Consider the following 22,371-nt stretch of genomic DNA (forward strand, 5'->3'; position numbering starts at 1 on the left):
GTGATAGAAGTACAATTAAAATAGATGAAGGGGAAATTTTCCAAGATAATCTCATTCACAGATTATCATATTTTACTCGAAAAAATCCACAAAAACGAGAACTGATTTCTTAAAAAGATTTAATTTATAATGAAGTAAGACCTGAGCATAGCCTGGTCACGCTAAGATTATTCTCTCTATGTTGAAATAATTCGGAATTCACAAGGAATGCCTCGTCCAATTTTTCATCGTTATCATCGGAGTCTGTTGCAATAGACATCACATTTCTACATGTACGTGTACATTTCACTGGCCATCTAAAAATTACCCTTTAGATGTTAAGGTTAGACTTCATGGAATCTTGAAATGACGGGGAGGGAGCCAGGGTTTTTTAAGTTCTTGAGAATGTAACACAGTAAGTACATCTGAAATTATTAGAGAGGTCTACTCCCTACCTCTTTATTAGCAATTGATCTCCTCTTTGAAAAAATTAAAGTTTGTACCTTTTCTTAAAATTAAAATATAGTTGTAAAGGAAACAATGAGGTGTTAGGTTACCCTTTCCCCAGGGGATCTCAACCTGCGAAAACCACATATGAATATAAACATAAACTACCGGTATAAAAAAGTTATCCCAAATATTAAAATAGACATCATAACTTGTTTTTGTGGGATTGTTATTTTGGGATGTTATTTAATTATAACCCATCATAAGAAAACCTGGTCCCAGAGTTATGAAGCAGTCTAATAAAAAAGTCAAAATTTTTACACTCTCTTATTGTCTTGTGATTAAAAAAATTGAAAAAATGAAATGCTAATAAAATGTGTCTCTATATTATACTACGCTGATATTCTGCTGCTATTTACTAATTTTAAGCATAATTCAGGCTTGATATTGGGTCCCTCTACCCCTCAAACAATAAAAGTTCAATCCTTTATACTGTCGGACAAAAATAATTACTAAATCTACCTTATTCTATGATATTTTAATGGGATGGACATTCATTGGCAATTGATACCACACCACTTCCACATTTTTAAAAACATTCTGTTAAATTCAACAAAGATATGTTTAATCATTTTTTTTTTCATGGAGGTGATCCTTTTGTTTTTTGTTTTTGTTTGTTTGCTTGTTTTGGGGGTTTTTTTTGTTTGGTTTTTGGTTGTTTTTTATTTGTTTTTTTTTTTTTTTTTTGGGGGGGGGGGGGGGGGGCTTTGAAATTTGGTCCTACTTCCTGAATTAAAAAATCACTAGTTCAAGTATAAAAAATGAAACGATCAATACATAATACATGCACAGAGAGAGAGAGAGAGAGAGAGAGAGAGAGAGAGAGAGAGAGAGAGAGAGAGAGAGAGAGAGGGAGGAGAGATTGTCAATCTGTGGTAAAAAATATGTAAAATTACACACCAAAAGAGCCCGGCTTTAAGTATTTAAGTACTTTGAATTTTGTAGTTTTGCCCCTGTAATTATTCATTTGTGTATCTAATGGGCACTCTGCTTGTCTTAATGTCATAGGCGTCGGAACCAGGGGGGGGGGGGGGGGCTAGGGGGGACTTAGCACCCCTCCCCACTTTTTTTTGCAAAGTTAGACCCAAACATTATGAACATAGCATCATAGAGGGTTCAGCCCCCCCCCCTTCCCGAATTAGGAATTTCATGATTTGGGGAAAAACATTTTGGTAGGTAAGATTTTTTTTGAAGTATAGGTATTCCCAATATTTCTAAGAATTAGTCTAGCCCCCCCACTTTCAATTTGCTTCCGACGCCAGTGAATGTGTAGCACTGGCAAATAAGTCCAATTCAGCTTACATGTATATTCAAATTCCCATTTTCCCATGATTTCTCGTGTTTTAATGGCATTGATTTAAAAAAAAAACTGAAATGTGTTGAAGCAATCCTTCAGTTCAGTAAAATATTGTTTGGCTCACAAATATGTCTGGTTTTTTCCTCATAATATACATGTTACAATGTAAAGCTTATGCCAAACTACAGATTCTGGAGAGTTTTAAAAGTAGAAAAATGTCCAACTTTAAGACAATATATTTGCAATATTATTGAGAGTCCAAAGACAGATTTTTGATATATTGTAAAGATAAATGTCCTCTTATAACTAAAAACAGATTTAGTGAATTTAAAGTGCCATTTTCTGACTTTTAAGCATTTAAAAAATGTATATTTTCACAATTTTACAAAAAGTTGGAAACATGCCAGATTCGTGACCTATCTGCACTTAACAGAAAGAATATATGGGAATTCTGACAAAATGAATTACACAAGTGTACCTTGTTAGTGTTAACTCTAAATGACTTTTTGAATTCATATTTAAACTAAACTCAGAATTCTTAACATTAATTTGGTAAATTATACAAAATTTTATTCTTAAAAGGGTCAAAATGCTATTTTTAGTAACAGTGCTGCAGAACCAAGTTTAGACTGACCACATCAAAAAAAATTTTGTGGCAAATTAATTCATATAGATGCACACTGTTACACACAAAATATGAAGTTGATCAGAGAACCTTGCTCCCACCACCTTTTGCATGGTTTTCTCGTAGACATGCTCTTAATATGTAGAACAGAAAAAGAAATCCCTAAGGCAGAAGTTTTGAAAAAATGTAAAAAAAAAAATATGCAAAATTGATACATTCCTATGTTACAGTGTAATAATTAACAAACTTTGAGATGACCCCCTAAACAAACCGTGTGGTAAATGTCTTATTTTTAATCTTTAAATAATAATTATATCAGTAGAAATTCATGTAAAAAGTTTCATCCAAAAATCTAGGGCAGAACAAATTAGACCCGGCCTCGTTAAATGGTTCTAAGATCAATCATTAACGCAGACATGACGACACACGACGACGGACCTTCCCCTTAACAATCGCAATAGGTCATTTTGTGATCCTAATGACCTGGAAACCCATTTAGGAGTATCCATCTTCAAATTTGTCATAAAAAACGTGAATTTAACGCCTCATTGATTGCTCAACTGTTAATGGAAATAGAACTGGGGTCAAATACCGCTGATCCATCACCATCTTTTTATTTTATTGTGGACTTGAAAACGTTAAATAATTAGTGACTTTTATATGTTCCTTCAGAAATATGAAGGTAAGCTTTCTTCTTACTACATGTAGTATCTTCTGCTACAGTTAAGTTCGCTCATTCATGTAAAGATTTTTGGTACGTAGGATTTATAAAAAAAAAATCCTTCAAGATCTCCTATATATCCTGTATGGAATACTACCTTAGCGACAATTTCTCCAACAGGACGTTTATCTTCAAAGCTTAAGTTTAATGGTGAAAGATATTAGAATGATTATAAACAAATGTGGTTTTATATAACTCTAATCAAGAGTCTATCAAACAGCATTTTACTATATTTTTCAGTATCTACTTCTTAGACAGATCTGAATTTAAAAAAAAAACGTCGCCTTCAATACTGGCCTAATTATTCAGCACTGTGTTCGGATGTTATTATACATTATGTAAGTCTTACTTATGTATTTACAGACTCTGTATCGTCTGTGCGTCTTTTTACTTGTCATCAGACTCCTTCATAGCACACCTGTCTCACGGGTGCTGAGAACCGACTGCAGGCACGGAAGAGGTTAGCTGCAGAACTGTAGCGCATGACAGTAGTAAATTGCATGAAGAATTTAATGGTTCTAATTGTTTTCACAGAATTTGCGTATGAATAAGGTAAATCAGTCCAAAACTAGCGCACGTTTTTCTGCGCAATAAATATAATTTTTTTCAAAGGGTGGCCCTGTAGCTCTCCGATGTGTCAATATTTTTTTTCCCGGAGAGCTACAGTTCTGCAGCTAAGAAGAGGTGAGGGTAGGCGGGGTCGAAAATCTTAATATACATGTATATATAGTCAGTTCGGTCAAATAAGTCTCGGGTGGGATGTCTATAACTGAGTGAATTGATAATCATAAATATAATGAACGAGGTGACATTTTAAGGTTTTTTTAGAGGGTTGTGTATATTTTTTCTGCAATGATCGTTACCTTCAGAACCTGCCTGAATCATCAAGGAAAACATTTTATTGTTTATATTTACATATTTCCTTTAACAGATTATTAAATTAATCGCAAAAAGTAGGTAGAGTTAACTATATTAGTGTTAATGCACTTCAGTACGTTCGATAAAAGAAATAGCCAAGTCGTCTTTTATAATGGTTATTTGAGTCTGATATCATATTAATGATTATTAGTACTTCATTCACTCCGTGATTTTTCTGGTTTCGACCAATCGATAAACTGGATAAAACTGGATTGTGTAGATTTTAGTCCTGTCAGTATCTTTTGCGCTGTGAATTACTTAAGGTTATCTTAAGATACTGCTAGATATTTGGAAAATGCAAAACTATATGCATGTAATAAAGGCCGACTCAGTACCTATTAAACTTTTGAAATGATTCAACATTTTAATTTTTTCTTTCAGTATCAACAAAACCGTTTTATATAGGAACGACATACTTGCAGTCACACCTCACAGCCTTATTAGCATAATCGGAACCTTTCTGGTTTCTATATTCACGAAAGAATGAAAAAACCCGAGAAAGTCAAAACTTCGTATATCTCGGGATTTTAACGAGACCAGTCTCATACTCGTGAAAATCGAGAGAGGAGTTTAAATGGAAAAAGTAAGTAAAAGTTTTTGTTTCTTATATTGGCAAGCTTTTAAATTATTTAAAGTTGCAGAAGAATTGTTTATTAATGTGAAGTCGAAGTTAGGGGTGATTAGCCTTATCTCGTTAAATTTTGTTCAGCATGAAACAGTCTGAACACCAATCCTCGATTTTGTCAACAATCTAAAACGTGCTAAGGAGTAGTCATTCGTCGGTAAGAACATACTTACTTACATTGTTAAACTACTCAAAAACTCTTTTAAAAGCCTACAATGCATTAAGTCTAGTACACATGTTACAAAAATGTCGATAATTAATGGTCGTTGATGAAATGTGACTTGAAAGACATGTTTTAGTATGAAATGTGTATGCAAGTGTATTATAGTCAGTTTTTACACATATTGTTATGTAGCATACGTTAAAAAATATTGTATGCTTTTCCTACAATATTGAGTTTGTATCAATCATGCTTTCAGTCATTTCCATACAGAATTTCCTCGACACGTACAATGTATACACTGTACATGTGGTTTTGATATCTGTATCTCATTCAAACTGTTAACTTTATGTCTTATTTATCTATTAACGATGAGAGTGTTTATGAATCAAGGGTCTGCATTTGTTATGTAAATATAACATTATACGATTGAGAGTATGAGAGAGAGATAGACTCAGAGAGAGAGAGTATTTACAGTGAACATGTACATGTAATTGTTATTGATTATCTTGCTTCCATGATTGAACCATATATACATATGTATATTTCAATAATGCCACATTGCACTAGAAATATTGCTGACAAAGATGTTGAGAGAGAGAGAGAGAGAGAGAGAGAGAGAGAGAGAGAGAGAGAGAGAGAGAGAGAGAGAGAGAGAGAGAGAGAGAGAGACTCAGAGTATGAAAAGCCATAACAAATTGTATAGTTATATGTCATTTCCCACTTAATGAGTTGTTATAGCTGTTATCATGGTAATGTTTTGACCATGTCTCAGATACTGCATGTGCCCATAAAAAAGTGTAATCTAGGACACACCCTTTTGTTTTGATAATGACAGCATTTAGCTTTGTAATGATAGCTAGTGTATCTTTTTTCTTCTAATCTACAGATTTACCTGCGGCTTCCAGATGATCTGAAGATCGTGAATATAGAAAATATTGTCAATTTGATATTGCTAATGACCCAGTCATGTCTGCTGAAGCCCAGAAAGTACTTCTTTGTCATGTAATAAACTTACAACTTGTCTTTCTATATGTAGATATATTTGGTTTAAGATGATTGAAAGCTAAGCAAGGTCATCTAAATAGCTACAATGACTTGTGTAAAAGGGAAAGTTTTATATGGGCATCTTGTTGCAAATATGCTTGATCATCTGTATTTTAAGGGGTGGGAACCTCTGAAAGGAATACCAGGAGTTTGAAAATATTATAAACTTTAAGAGATGTGTTTTACACTCTCTGAGAAAATGGGATTTGCAGAAAACCCATGAATTTCTTATGCTGGAAATATGTTTTTCAGATTAGTTTTTGTTATTGACGCAATCATATTTTAATGTACATAGAATGTTGATAGTTGAAACTCATACAGACAATCATATGTTACATAAGTGTTACATAAGTGTTTGTGACTTTGATCTTTGTTTAATATATTTAATATCTTTCTGTCCACTGGATATCTAAATATCTTTGAAGTTACACCATTGAAGTTACACATTCATTACATTTATCATGTGTGTGCAGACTTGACTGAGCCAGGTTTCCTGATGTTGTCTTATAAGTGATACATTGTACTGCTTTAAAAAGTATATATCACTTGTGACTTACTGGTGTATTAGTACATATTACATTTGTAAAATCATTTGACAAATTCAAAGTGTTTTGTAGTACTGAAATGTTTTTACGGCTTTTAAAATTACTGAAAGTACATGCACATGATGCAACTATCTTTTGACGCTCTATATATAACAAAAAGGAACTGTCAGCTGGGTTTAAAATTAGTGGCAAAATGACGTAATACATGTATGTACAATATTAGAAAAGATTACATTGTTAGTAATTGCATATTCCATAAATAACGTCATTGAATATATACATGTAAGTATTTGATGAGTGCATGCACAATGATTGCAAAATTACATGTAATTCTCTTAACACTTTATGTTTATTCTATTTTAGTTTCCAGACCATGACATTAATGAATATTTCTTGAATGGAATGCATGAGGATTAGAATGGAACCTTATTCTGCCTTTTTACCAACTCACACCATCTTTTCAAGATTTATGGAGCCAACCACAGAAGAATTTGTTCTATACACATCATTCATAACATTCTTATTTATGTTGCATAACTTTACATGTTACTGGATGAATTGTGTTCACATAATGAATACCAGCAAACTTTTTATCGAGTGCACTTAATTTGTATTTTTCCTACCCATCCCTCTAACATATATTTTTATATAACATATTCATATACATGTAACATTTTTGGAAACAGCTATTTTTTTTAAATTGGAATTTAGCCTTACTATTTTATACAATTTTTTTTATAGGGACTTGGACACGATTTTAGATCAAAATTTTGATTTCAATTTCTTTATGCATAAAATGATATACTTGCACATTTTGAATTATTGACCATAATTTGAATGTTAGAAGTCAAGTTATGAAAGAGATACAGGGGTAAGAATTTATTGTTATGTAAACAAAGCTCGAGTCTTATGTTTGTTTAAAAATAATATAAAGTATGAAAATAACACTTCTTTGAGAAAATGATTCATAGAAAAGAAGGTAAACTGATTCGATGTGATCATAAATGATATTATTAATAAAAAAAGCAACATTTGAATGAAACTTACACCAATAAAACACATTCTTTTCATTGTTTAAATGTTATGGAGTTTTAATTACCTTTCATATGAAAAATGACATCTAAATCTTAAATTGCTGTACATTATATCCTATTCATCTAATGTATCACTTTATTTATGTTGAACTTCGTGCCTATTAGTATAATGATTTTTTTAGAATGATATATGCAATTTCATTAATTTATTTTTCATTTTAAGAAAATTCATTTTAAAAATGATCTCTAGACTTACAACCTGTGTATTTTTTTTCAGTTTACATAACACAGTGTATTAATTGAATGTAGTTGTGAAGATTTATGTACATGTACCTACAAGCAATATACATTTAATATTCACCAGGTACATGTACCGCCTACTATATTTGATGAATAAATGTACTTCTTTCATGCCTTTTTCATGCCTTTTACTCATTGTTATATGTATTAATTTATTTATAATTAAAATACTTTGAAAACTTTTATCAATTTATTTATTTTAATAAGATTAAATGGGCATGGTCACGATTTTGGTCAAATTTTTTTTCTTCTGTTTTTATTATTTGCAATGCTTTAGGAATGCATTTCTAATTACCAAATAAAATTTGGGTGCCAGTCATTGAGCTTTAAGCAAGATACAGAACTCACAATTCTTCGCCATGTAAACAAGGATCGTGCCCTGTTTTTGTTTACCTAGGTTCAATATACCAGTAAAAATCTTTTTAAAGCTGGTTTGTCTATCTTATTATTCATTTAAAGCATAAATAAACAGTCCCTAACGATTAATACCTTTATTTTGGGTCTAAAACTGGAATTTTTACTTCAACATTCAAAATGTAAACAAACGCTTTGTTTACATAGCGAAGAATTGTAAGCTTTGTAACTCGCTTATAACTCATCAAATGACACTCAAATTTTGGTTGCCTATTAAAAATGCCTTACTGAAGCATTGTAAACATTAAAATCGAAAAAATAATTTTTGACCAAAATCGTGACCATGCCCCTTTAAGAAACGGACTATAGTTAATGCATGTTTTCAAGAGTTGTCTCTCTTGGGGACAATAATGAATGCTCCCCAGGGTTCATGACCCTGAATATTGAGTAGGCTGTGAGGTGTGAGTGTTTGCTGAAAACTGTTATAAACATGGCTCTAAGTCCCCCAGTAAACGGAAGAAAACGAAGAGCTCTTCAAGTTCCGGAGATAGATATGTCGCATTCTTATCTGTCATACGAAAACGTGCTACTGGAATTTGGACTCAATGGTACGCGGATCGAGTACCGGTGTTATCCTATGTTTTCTGAGAGTTGTCCGTCGGCATATTTGGCGGTTCCAGCTGGGTTCTCTTATCTTTCTGTTGACTGCATAGTCAAGTGTGCGAAGAATTATCATATACAATTTGGAAATTACAAAATCTTCAGCAATAACTGTAATACATTCACCAATATAATGTCGAATATTTTGTGCCATGAAATCCGCTGTCCTTACTGGTGTAGATAATAATGCTAGTTTGTGTTTCTCTCGAATGAATAAACGCATTTCTTAAAATTTAAAATCAATATTTACATTGTATATATTATTAATAGGTAATTTTTAAAAATTGTTGATATAATGTTTATTATAAAGTCATTTCCTCTCTCTCTCTCTCTCTCTCTCTCTCTCTCTCTCTCTCTCTCTCTCTCTCTGTTATCTATATAGTATAATATATATTCTTAATTTTAGGTATTTATTAATAATATTTAAAACTTTCATTTAGACATTAGCATATAAAAATCTTGCACTTTGCATCATATACATGTAAGCACTGGTCCCAGGTTTTACTTCTTTAAGATGTATTCCATTAATTTTAAACTAAAATATTTGTAAGTCATATGAAGCAGGTGTTTAAAATTTGATATTACATTCGTAACTTTCTTTAGGATTTCAAGTTTTTATGTAACGATGATCATGACTCATGAATTCAATTTCTGTGTCTTGAGTATAAATTTCTGAGGAATTTTGGAATTTGTTTCTTTAAAACAAATATGCATATGCTTGCTTTAATTAGCAGATGTTTACTCTAAAATTATTTGAGCATAGAATGTACCCCAAAAAAAAAAAAACCAACCCCCCCCCCTAAAAAAAAATCTTGTCTTATTTTTTTAAACCCTACCCCCACCCCCCTTCAATTGCTTTATATAAAAAAAAGCTTGCCTTATTTTTTAAACCCTCCCCCCCTTCCAAAACAAAGAGATAAAAAGACACCCCCCCCCCCACCAAAAACAATGAACAAAACAAAAACAAAAAACAACAACAACAATTAAGAAATTAACGAAACTAGCACAATTAATTGATTGTACATAGTGTTTTAAATTTTTTTCGTACATAATTTTTATAAGGAATAAGGAATCATTCTTTGAGTATTATGAGGTGATAATTTCGGTTGGGGCGTGGTCAAATCAAATAAAGTCCGAAGGGCTTTATGATAGATTTGACCACGCTCCGACCGAAATTATCACCTCATAATATTCAAAGAATGATTCCTTATTACTTATATTTATATTATTTCTAATGTGCACGATTAAAGATCTAATAATTATAACATTTTTACCGTTGTTTTAATTCGTATAATTATGCAAACCCCACTGGCGCCCCAGGAATACGTCATTTGACACTTGCATCACACGTGTGTTGTACATTAAAACTCACAGACATGTATTGAAGAGTCAAATTTGCAAATTTATTAAGTCGATACAACAAAATATCAAATCAAATATCATTTGATTTTTTAAAAAAAATGTGTGTAGTTGCAAAATAGTAAATAACTAGAGTGTTTATTTCGTGATAACGGAAGGTACTTTCCTCCTGCGCGGTAAGGCGGTCGATCTACACCTCAGTCGAGATTGTACTTGATGGTAATGGAACAGTTCTCAAAGCGGGAGTTATTCAAAACTCCAGATTTAATGCTCGAGTCGGACATGGTGGAACAATTAAGTTCATTTTTGACAGGTAAGTTGGAATTTTCAGAATTATAGGGAACGATTTGAAGATTCTGTGATTGTTGGCCGGAAATTACACATGAAATGGCATCTTTAACGCATTTATTGAAAAGATGAGACGCATTTGGGTCCGTTTTAGACAAGAAGAACTTCAACAACTTCACAGGACAAGTTTCGTTTCCAGTTTCATACATTCTTTTGTCGTTCAGTGCTTCAAGTTTGTGAATGCCACCTTGATAGTTTTTTTTGTTTTGTTTCATGCTTCAAACAAGCATATATGGAGCCTTCTTCGTCAACTTTGAAATCGAAGGAATCTACCCGAAGCTGATGATGGAATTCAAGACCACGAGACACAAAATGTATCGCGATGATGTACCACATTGCAAGTCGCAGATTGACTGGAGAAGAATATGCACTCTCCAGGTAAGCAGAAATTTTCTGTAAATCTGATTTGTGAATGATCTCCTTATGAGTTGTAGGGCGAGAAGTTCCAGTGACCATTCTATGCTTCATGAGACCGGTCAAACTTTTATTTGCAGTTTTGAATTAATGCTTTATCGTTTACAATGTCTATATTTCGACCGATGTCGGATAAATGCCTGTTTATGGCGGCTCTGATTGCTTTCATGGTATTTTTATGATATTCGGAGGTATGCTCCTTTTTCGGGTTTTGGGGTTTTGCTTCACAGTAAAAGCGACTGAGTTTTTTCGCCAGATCCTCCTCGCAAATCTCAGCCAGATCTAGAGGAACTCCAAACGTTTCAATATGCCAATCTGTAATAGAAAACGCACAATGATATCCATGTTTTGACAGTTATTTGAGAAAAAACTGTAACTGCATAATATGGGCTGTTTTTGTTTGCGTTTAATTGCTGCTTACTAATATTCACTTTTTTAAAAAAAAAAGAAGCGTACCTGTAAGAATCTTTAAACCCCATTTGGTGCTTTGTTTTGTAGCCTTTGATTGTGTGAGTTCCTGAAATCCTTTAATTTCGTCGTCGGAAAGCTTGGCAAAACGAGTACTTGTTGGCGTTTCTGGGGCTGGCAACCCGGGATCATCGGATTTTTTCAAATCGGCAAATGTCTGTTGGGTTAATGTTATATCGAAATCCGAAACGACCATTTCGGATAGAAAATTGTCAAAATCAGAATCAAAACCTAATTTTAATTCTGGCAGGGGGGCTTCATAATTATCCCCACTAAATACTTCAAAATCGCCATATTTTACCGCATCTGATATATGGTCGTTCATGGTGGCTGCATTCGATCGAAATAAAAAATGAAGTGATCAGCAGACGATCATTATAAGAAATCTATTCATCAGCAGACGAGCCGTTTATATAAAATATTTAAATTGCATATTAAGATATTTTTCTATAAATTTTATTTTGAATGGTAACCTTTACATGCTCATTTTAATTTTCATTCATTTTGTGTGCGAAAAGAAAACATTTCAAAACCACTACTTTTTTTATTTAGCACATGCAATGTATTACTACGCGCGCCGTGCAGCCAATACCGTTTTTCAGTTTTGCTATAAGACACGCCCATTTTGTGTCACTCATATTTTTTGATGTTATTCGGTTTTAGGGTTCAAAATTGATTTGTAATGTTATCACAGACAAAGACAGTTGAAAATGTAAATATATTCTTTTAAATACATTAAACATTATTGCAAATTACAGAACATTACACATGTTTAGTTAATCAGAAGTCTATGTCTATACGAATAAAAGTGGGCGCTAAAATTTTGAGGATTTTTTTTTTAAGGATAAAAACAATGGCGTGAGATAAATACATGTAAGAGCTAAAACTGTAAAAGTACATGTTTTAAAGTAGATCTCTTTTTTTGATATAATTAAGTATTATATATTAAACAAATAGATGCAAGCGTATATGCTATTACATATGTATATATGTTATCACTACATGTTGAGCTGCACATGTGTATGCCTCTCAGTCTAGACTATCGTAAATATATGTATGTATAATTGCATTTGTTGAGTTCAAAGTTCATTTTTAGCTGTCGATACTGTAGTTTTTTTTCTTTACAAAACAATTGAGTTTATACGGTGCAACCAAATATCGTTAGCTGCAATCTTCTTTGTTTCACATAGGCTACTTTGGCAAAGAACTTATCATGATTAACTACATTATAAATTCTTTTTTATTGCATACTGTTTAAAATACCAACGCTGTACAGTACTGAGCCCTTAAACGTGTTATACACGTATAGAGAGCTTGTATACGGAAACCCTGTGGGGAGCCCCATCTACAGGTCAAAATGGATGAAAATTGTAAACAAGAGGGAGGACTATAAATAACATAGTGAGGGATGACCAGGTAGTGCAGGTATCACATGTTTATCGAGCAACACAGGTAAAAAAAAATATGCTTTATTGCACACTATAAAGTGGCAGACGATCTGTGCAGATTGTGAAATCCGCATAATCCGCATAATCCCACGGAATCACGCCAGAACGGAGATAAACACGGAAAGAGACAGGAAGTGATATAATTTATCAGCTCTACAAGATTTTCTAATTTCAACTGGATATTTACAAAATCAGTCATGGAGAGTGCAGTCACAGACTTCTCTTTTAAACTCTATCAAGTTCTGTGCGAAGGGGGTGGGAATCTGTTTATGTCACCCTACAGTGTATCGGCGGCTCTTATGTTAACGATGTTGGGCGCAAAAGGGGAATCCGAGGAGCAGATAAAACAGGTATTGGGAGTAGCGGGAGTTCCTAACCCGCACCAGGCGTATCAAAAGTTACACGCCACCCTGACGGGAAAGTCTAAGGACGGGACAAAGCTCGCCATAGCCAACCGGATATTTTCCAAACTCAGACTGGAGATTAAAGAGTCGTATAAAAAGGAATCGCTGGACTATTACAACAGTGAAATTGAATTGTTAGATTTTGTGGGAAACCCGGAAGGGTCGAGAACTCGAATCAACACCTGGGTTGAGGACCAGACCAACAATAAAATCAAGGATTTGATTCCAGAGGGAGGGATTAACTCCCTTTCGTTAATTGTTTTAACCAATGCTATTTACTTCAAAGGGGATTGGGAAAAAGCATTCAAGGCCTCGAATACAAAGAGCGAACCATTTCGAATATCCGAGACAGAGTCGGGCATGGTTGAAATGATGAATATGGAAAAGGAAAAGTGGCTAATTGGTATGTCCAAATCACTGGATTGCCAAATTCTGGATCTTCCATACAAAGGGGGAGAACTGAGTATGCTAATCATTCTTCCGAACAAGGTTGACGGATTGTCGTCATTGGAATCAAGCTTGTCGGCTGACACGTTTCGGGAACTAACAAAGGAAATGTACAGCGAGGATGTCATTGTCTCCATACCGAAATTCAAACTAGAAAGCTCGTTTCAACTGGATAAAGTTCTTGGTGGGATGGGAATCACCGATATCTTTTTCAGAAATGCCGACTTCGGCGCCATGATGGAAAACCCGCCAGATGGCACTCATGTATCTGACGTCATTCACAAAGCGTTTGTTGAGGTCAACGAGGAGGGCACGGAAGCCGCCGCTGCTACAGCAGTGATGATGAGGTTTATGTGCATGCCACTAGAACCCATGGTGTTTAAAGCGGACCACCCCTTCCTTTTTCTGATCAGAGAAAATTCGACCGGAACTGTATTGTTTATCGGTAGCTTCTTGAAACCAAGCAACTAATATCATGAAATGTAAAACCATAATTTTTACGAAACAAATTTTATTATCAAAATTAATTGTATTAATACATGATCTTGCATAAATTGTTTATAGTTTCATTGATACTTATTTTGTTAGTGTTTTTACATATACATGTATTTTTATTTATAAAATCAATACTCATTGCAATAAAAGGCTGAGAAAAATCAATTTGTTTATTATCTCACGTCTAAAAAAAAATGGATTTAGGCAAAGTTCGACAACTCTATTTCCTGAAGTAAACTGTAAACACTTACATCTGATATAGAACTAATTAATATTAATTAATACCTTTGAGATATTTTAGATGTTACGTGTAACTGCGATTCTTGAATGTAAACAAAAATGGCGTTGTTTAATAGTTTAAATATTTCATTCAGGGTTGAATAGCAAGCCATGTTTTGAGGCTACACTATACCGAAAAAAAGTCCAACGAAAAATAGCATTCCGTTTGATTGTATGTTTCGAATGTGGACAAAACCATGTAACTGGGACAGAAAAATATAAGGACGTTTAAACATTGGCTAAATATAAGCAGAACGATAATGACTGCTCTTTCTTTATTGTCATAATATACATTTATACAGATACATGACGTTGCATTGAAAAGTAAAGTGACATAAAGATTTAAAGGCGACCCGACCAACAGATGTTCGATTTTGTGTGTCGGTCGTAAAGATTTCAACATTTTAATCCTCTCATAAAACTACACAAACAAAGCAAAAAAAAAATCTTTAAAAGGTCATGACCCTATTTACCAGGGACCATGTGTTTTGGGTACAAGTTTGGGTCAAAGTTGATGCAATACCTATTTATGATTTCTACTGTTAACTGTCTGTAAGCAGACAAATTAGGTGCATTATGCACATAGTTTTGGTGAACAAGGGGGCCTCTATAAAATTGTGAGATAACCCCCCCCCCTCCCCCCTTAGAATCAGGATTTATGGTGTAAGAGTAAGAATCTGTTGGGTTTTTATTATTATTAATTATTCTTTAATTTTATCCCATTGCTTCTTTTACCGATGAATCTTGACAAATGTGGTCCAGAGATATTTAGAATGACCCCCCTCCCACGCCCCCTTAAAAAAACTGTATCAGTTAATATTTCACACAAACATGTCTGGCACAAAAACATAACATGATATGAACAAACATAAAAAAAATTACATTCATTTTAAGAAAATTAATCGAAGTGATATCAATATAATCATCGTTGTTAAGATCGATAACCGTGTATTTGACTTGACTGTTTCTTGTCCCCCGCCAGGGTCCGCGAATCCGATCCCAGCATCTGTTAACAAATTGTACTCTTACTGCCACAATTCTATACCAGAGCGTGTCATAAAACCATACAGTATCACCGTAACCATTCCATACCAAAACTTATAAAACCTTATTAAAAAAGCTTCCATTCTATTCAAGATCGTTCCATAAAACAAATATCACTGTCGCGGTGAGAATTATTTTGCAATGACGAGATACTTGAGAACGTCGCGTTAAATTCTTGCACGCGTTGAAGGTGATATATATGGGACACCTGTCGATATTAATGTGGACAAAAGAACACAAATATCAATATACTTTCACAGTTTTATAATTTTCTAATTTCACAATATTTGACCAAGAAATAAGTTTTCAATTTTTTTTAGAAAGTTAAAAACTATAAAAGCCCCAGCGGTAATCGAACTCGTGACTTACAGATTCGTAGATAACGCTATAACCAATTGTGCTATAAGCTGTAAGGTAACAATTTCGGAAAAAGTAATATTCATATAATTATACTTGATTTTATTGTTCCGATAGTAATTACGTCACAATATTGAGGTGTCCCATACCACCTTAAAAGTTAGTTTACAGTATATATATACAAGTGTGTTGTAATACAAAAGCGTTTATCAAGGACTTACTTCGGTGCATACATGTATGATGTATAATTACAAAAATTTAATATAAAAGTGTTTGTGAATGACTTACATGGGCACACTTTACACATGGTCATGATGGTTGGACAGTCCTGGGGGACATTAGTGAACCTGTCACACATTGCTGGGGTGAACTGTGGGCCGCAGATGTAGGAACGGTCCTTTTGACCGGTACAGTTCACTGAAAAAAGAACAACAACGATAAACTTATCATTATCATTACAGAGTTGATTATGGAAATAATACGTCATGCTAGTATTCAAGGAAATTATTGCCTTTGGTTCCGTCCAGTTTAAATTGCCCATATATTTTTTTTTATAAACCTATAAATCATAATATTTGAGCTTGTATATCTAATGTATTTAGGTAATGTTTTTTTTACATTAAAAAGAAATTGAACATGGAATATAAATATCAAAAGCAATTTGCATTCTCTACGTGTACACTGACAGAAGCCAATAGCCCTAGGATATCAAGAATATGGTCAGACACTTAAAAAAAAATATAAACAGGCACGTACATGTACGTATAAAGCAATTAGGTACAATTTAGTATTGCAGAATTAAAATAAAATTCAGATAACACGCCGCTGAATTATGGCCGCTTGTTTCCGGAAGTTCAATATCTGACGAAATCTCACGTGGCGCGAGATTTGTAATTTCTTACTCAGTCTGTACTTACATTGGCAGGACGGACCGACATAAGTAGTGGTCGGTGGTTTACAGGTGCATGCGCACGCATTAAAGTCCATAGTTCCTCCATTCTCACATGCCTTGCCTTGACAATCTATAAATAGTCCAGATATAGTTAACACTCAATTTAAGGTGGTATGGGACACCTGTCGATATTAATTTGTATTAACGTACATTGTAATCATAATGCATAATTCACTGTTTTAGAATTTTCAAATGTTACATAATTTGACCCAAAAATGTGCTTTAAAAACTATAAAAGCCCCAGTGGGATTCGAACTCATGACTTACAGCTTATTACACTGTAGTTAACGCTCTAACCCGTAACGCTACGCTGATATGTAACAATTGTTTAAGTCTGTCCCGAGTTATTGCTTCCGTCATTTTTTGATGAATTTAATAAAAATACACATACCAGTGAAAGAATTACAGTTGAAATCAATGAAATGGAAAATATCCAAGACATCTTATTTGACAAGTTATCACTTTTCACTCATAAAATTTCACAGGAACGAAAAAAAATTTCTTACGGATATTTATAATGGGAAATATTTATATCTTTTCTCCATTCGGAGGTACTCGGGATACCTCGCGCAATTTTTCAACGTTTTTATCCTGGCTTATTGATGACTGATGCAATGCAAAAACCCTGTAGATTTTTGGGAGTTGATTTTAGTCAACTCTCCTATGCAGTCACTCTTGCAAACCGAAAGTGAAACAGTGTCTGGACCTAAGCACAAATCATCACCGCTGACAAGTCTTAGTTCTTGAATATAATTTAAAAATTCGATTTAATGTATGCTGAAGCATTGTTTTTCAAGGAAAATTATCTATAAACACTTTGAAACTAGTAAGATTTTATACAATACGAACAATTTAGATATTTATGTAGTCTCATGTATTCCTACGCCAGAATTTACAATATAGTCTCGTTCAACAAAAAGCTCGGCTGTCTCCGTAAATCTCCGACAAACAGAGAGACTCTCTTGCTTGGCGGAGATTAACGGAGGCAGGTGAGCGTCTGGTTGAACGAAACTGGAGTTTAATATCAATAGTGCTTGGATCCATACAATTTTTAGAATTGTTTCGATTACTAATACATGGTTTGAAATCTATCTTTAAATATTACACAACATGATTCATATGGGGTTTTCTAAATTCTTGTCTGAAAAGTCTAATTAAAATTCATATTATAAAAAAGTGCGTAATTCAAATACAGACTAGAAACTAATTGCCACGCAAGAAATAAATGATAATCGATAAAATCAACTCTCGTCGGTACTTCAGTACTTTGATTTATTTTGGGATGTATATTGAAACCTGAAGCGGTAGAGGGGGCGTTTCAAAACAGATAATCTGGACAGTGTATAGAAAGAGAATGATTAAAAATTATACTTAATTGATTTTATTGTTTATTTCGATAGGAAGTACATGTACGTCACAATATGGCGGTGTCCCTTACTACCTTAAGCAGGATCCTGGCGCATAATATTTATTTTAATTATCATTTCGAAAGGTAATTGTTTTGTTCTAAATCAGTTAAACTGAAATTTCTAATCAATAATTCATCTAAAGCCCTAAGAGAGCTGGATAGTCGAGGCCGTTTTTAGGCTAGTATACAGATCTCCTTTAGAGGAAGAGCTTTGTATGATAATTATCGGAAATATATTAATTTTTTTAAAAAGTAAAATATTTGGAATTTCTCTTTACAAAAAATACTTGATGGCTTAGAAAAAAATCATATTCAAAATTTCAAGAAAGATTTGATCTTTAATTTGTTGACCATCCAACCTCCTTAAAATTAATACTTGATTAAATATGTGTGTTAGTAAAAAGATATATCACTGTTCATATTGTTAGTTAAAGGTGGGGCAAAGAAGTGAAAGATTTACACAAGAAAATTAATTTACGTTGCGTTTCTAATGTGTAATTTACGTAATATCTTACCACATAGATTATCATCACAGCTGTTTGGACATTTGCTGCATGACGATCCCGATTCATACGGGTTATTTATGTCCAGATTACCTCTGCAAAACCAGAAGAATTTAGCTGTTTCTTTTTTAATGTATAAAATATACCATGAATAAAAACGAAACAATTTACATTTATCATCGCCTGCTCTCTAATAATGTTCATACATATACTTTTACAAAACAAAGATAGTGCTAACCTGTATTGCTACATGTATCTGGGATAAACTGTCAAACTATAAAACGATTTTGGGAAATAAATTATATATTTTTTTCATTGATAGAGTAAATGATATATAATCAAACTATCAGACGCACAAGCAATATTTGGACGCTAGCGCTGCTATGAAGGTATGAGACAGTAAAGAAAATAATCATGTCTACAGAATACATGTAACTTTGGGACAAAATTGACTACATGTATAACTATTTTCAACTAAAAGCAGAGGGGTGGGGAGCAGTGTATCATAGAATTTTTTTTAAGATGCCTACAATGGGAGTAATTTTTTTCTGGTAGAAAGAAAATTAATGCTGTATGTGTGAGAAAAGTGTTTTTTTAGCAGACAATTATTGCCGTCATATGAGAATTTGGTAAACAAAAGAGATGTTTTAGATCGAATTATTTAAGAAAATACGTACAAATGGACAAGCAGTACGTACACTGTGTAAGAAATAAAAGGATATGGTTATTGAATTATATGTACCGAATGTTTAGACTTTTTTTATACGACTTGACAGTTCGAGCTACACAACGTGTAAATATCATTGCCATCAAAGCATGAAGACAGACAACCACACAGAAAAACAATATTATGGGCAGAGATAACGCCGGAACTTATAAGTTTGTGTTGAGGTTACTGACCCGGGTCCGTAATTACACACGTAACTCCTCGTTGAACCACAGACGGCAAACCCACAACCTATTTTTATGGAGGTCGCCCAGACAACCTAGAAATAGACCATAATTGTTACTACAAGTAAGTTATATGTGGATGCTTAATCAAATTATAAAGGTAAGCCATCGTCTTCGTTTAAATTAAATAACTTGACAAACTAATATAATTATTTATTTAGCTAATTTTAATATTATGAAATATGATTTCGCAAAATGGTTACGTAACTGGTTTTTTTTAATAAATGATGTAATTGGTATAGCAAAAGTGCAATGATTTCTATTCTCATCATGTATCTTGTATATATATTGTGTAAATGGAAAAAAATTCACTCAATGCCACTTTGATAAATTTTACTATTTTCGATTCTACTATCTGTGTAGCATAATAAGTTTTAATGTCATTGATCAATTTATAACCTAGCATAGCAGGTTCCGAGTAGACAAAAACACATTGCAATGCATTCATTGGCATTAGGTTTAAAGTGTTCATTAAACGCTGCTGCTTGCAATAGGTTTGGCAATTCTGTCTTCACAATGCACCCAGTCCTTCTATTATAAACATACACATATCTATTATACCTGGGTGTAGTGGCCCACTTTCTTTAAGTCATTGTTTCCCCCCAGGGTGAAGTCCTTGACCTCATCATACCACAGCTTGATCACGCCTGCCCAGTCCAGAGCGTAGCCCGCACTGGCTAGATTCTGACCCACAGAGAAACGACCTTGATGTAGAAAGGATGAAGATCAATGCTCTTCCAAACCATGTTTAATACATTAACGTCTGTAACATAACTTGTCCTTTAGCTGAGCTTATAATGTATACGTGTCAAACCACTTAATTGTATTTTTGTGTCTGAATGAATAAGTGTAATCGACAAAGCCTAATATCTTTAAAACTGGTAACGTTTTCAATTGAATAGACTTAATATGATTATAACAACTTTGTCTTTTCTCGACATGCAATCAGATGTCAAAAGAAACTAAACAGAACAGTACTAGTGCCTTCGTTGATTAAATCATTAACAATCATAATATCATCATTAAAATTTGACAACATTAAGTAACATATAAACCGTCTATTTTGTTTTCTCACGATAAAATGATCAGCTTTATACTAATAGCATTACAAGGGAAACTGCATTCGATTTACTCATTCCGAGTAGGCAACACGAAACGGAAAGTTGCGTTCGATTCACTCACCCGGAATACTCCGCTGTCGACCGCCATCATGAACGAGACCCTTACAGGCGTCAGCGTACTTCTGAGCGATCATGGCTATTTCATCATCCCAAGACTTAAATTAAAATTGTACGAACCACCTTGATATAAGTTAATATGTAAAGGTATTTACAATGAATGTAGATGTACAAAATTTTTAAACTAGTAGTTGACAATTTAATGGGGCAAACTTACAATTCCAAGTATTACAAATTATGTTCGATTTTAACGGTTTGGGCTTTGTTTGACTCTTACTCATCATTTTTGCCATGGCAACAGCAGGTGGGTTTACACCTGATCTGTACTCGTTATGTTTACTGACTATTACATTTTTGTCCTCATCAGAAATACCTGCAGGTAAGAAGAGTCATCAACATAATTTGTAAGAGTTACAGTTCTTGATTTCTTTATCTTTTCTCGATATATCTGTATACACACACAAAAAGTTGACAGAAAGAGAGGGAAAGAGAGAAGGAGAGACAGACAGACATACAAACAGACTTTACCGGAATCAGTAGCAATGGCAGTCTTTTGTAAACACGCAGAATGATTTGGAATTACCTGGTACTTTTGAGCACAACTAGTCTGAAAACAAAATTGTTCAGCATAAAAAGCATAAAAACAAACAGCATAAAAAGCATAAAAACAAACAGCAATAGTCACTCAAGCAATAATAATTTCGACTTTTTTTTTATTAATTCATGATAATAATAATTTATATATAATAAAATAATTTTAGAAAATAATAATATTTCATAATTTTTTTAAAATGTATTTTACAACTTGAATAGATGGTTACGTGGTCAAGAAACTAAAAGTTCTTTTACTGATTAATTAGATTTTGCAAATTCAATGTATGGCGATTGACATCTTCACTAGCCAAGGGTTTCTGATCCGCGGTGCGGATCAGAAACCCTTGGCTTGCGAAGATGGGCGATTAAAAGTGTGCGTTACGTAAGTATGCAGAAGTCCCTATATAAACAAATCAATGAATATAGATACACAAACCGCCAAATAAAAGAATCAAATTTGAAAAAAGGATAAACACAAGACTCACAGATCTTTCGATGCGATGACAAGAGCAAGGAAAGAACAAAACACCTACAAGTAGAGACAGGTGCTTCATAACAAACGGTATTTTGTAGGACGTTTTCATCTTGTCCAGGTGGTCAGAGTGTCCCCGCGTACGCAGACATCGGGCTCTAATTATGTGTGATGCTTTGGTATAATTGGTGTTGGTTTATGGTTGGGTCAGGGAAACAATGTATGTGTGATTGACATGTAACCTACGTGTCCTAATGAGAGAGATAGGGGGGGGGATAGAGATTTAAATATTTTGCCTTATGATAAAATATCTTGTTTTATCATAAAAAAACAAAAACAAAACACAAACAACATAAAAGTTAAAATAATCATACTAAAGTCAATAAATCAAATTAAAAAAACATTACAAATCACCGGAGATGGTATCAACAGCCATCGTTTCAATCTAGAACTTTTGTAATTAAATGAAATTAACAAA

General features: G+C 33.5%; 1 protein-coding gene, 1 long non-coding RNA gene and 1 pseudogene across 4 annotated transcripts; 2 read left to right on the forward strand and 1 right to left on the reverse strand.

Annotated features, from left to right (window-relative positions):
• The first annotated feature begins 4,511 nt into the window (after positions 1-4,511).
• On the forward strand, positions 4,512-7,941 carry LOC128179910 (uncharacterized). 3 transcript variants are annotated; one of them, XR_008243161.1, is made up of 3 exons: positions 4,512-4,630; positions 5,722-5,822; positions 6,788-7,941. It is a non-coding gene; the product is annotated as an uncharacterized LOC128179910 (long non-coding RNA). The 3 variants fall into 3 exon arrangements; XR_008243162.1 differs by lacking the exon at positions 4,512-4,630 and adding an exon at positions 4,797-4,829; XR_008243160.1 differs by lacking the exon at positions 4,512-4,630 and having other exon boundaries at positions 5,522-5,822.
• A 4,964-nt stretch (positions 7,942-12,905) lies between these two features.
• Positions 12,906-14,131, forward strand: LOC128179889 (leukocyte elastase inhibitor-like). The gene has a single exon (XM_052847578.1). The coding sequence runs from the start codon at positions 13,007-13,009 to the stop codon at positions 14,129-14,131; it is 1,125 nt and encodes a 374-aa protein (XP_052703538.1). The 5' UTR covers positions 12,906-13,006.
• A 1,234-nt stretch (positions 14,132-15,365) lies between these two features.
• LOC128182083 (cysteine-rich venom protein pseudechetoxin-like) lies at positions 15,366-22,045 on the reverse strand (annotated as a pseudogene).
• Positions 22,046-22,371: the final 326 nt, after the last annotated feature.

Source organism: Crassostrea angulata, chromosome 4, assembly GCF_025612915.1.
Source record: "Crassostrea angulata isolate pt1a10 chromosome 4, ASM2561291v2, whole genome shotgun sequence".
Lineage (NCBI taxonomy): Eukaryota > Metazoa > Mollusca > Bivalvia > Ostreida > Ostreidae > Magallana > Magallana angulata.

What these genes read in the sequence shown, in the direction of transcription:
- LOC128179889 (XM_052847578.1), top strand. Translation starts at nt 13,007, where the DNA reads ATGGAGAGTGCAGTCACAGACTTCTCTTTTAAACTCTATCAAGTTCTG.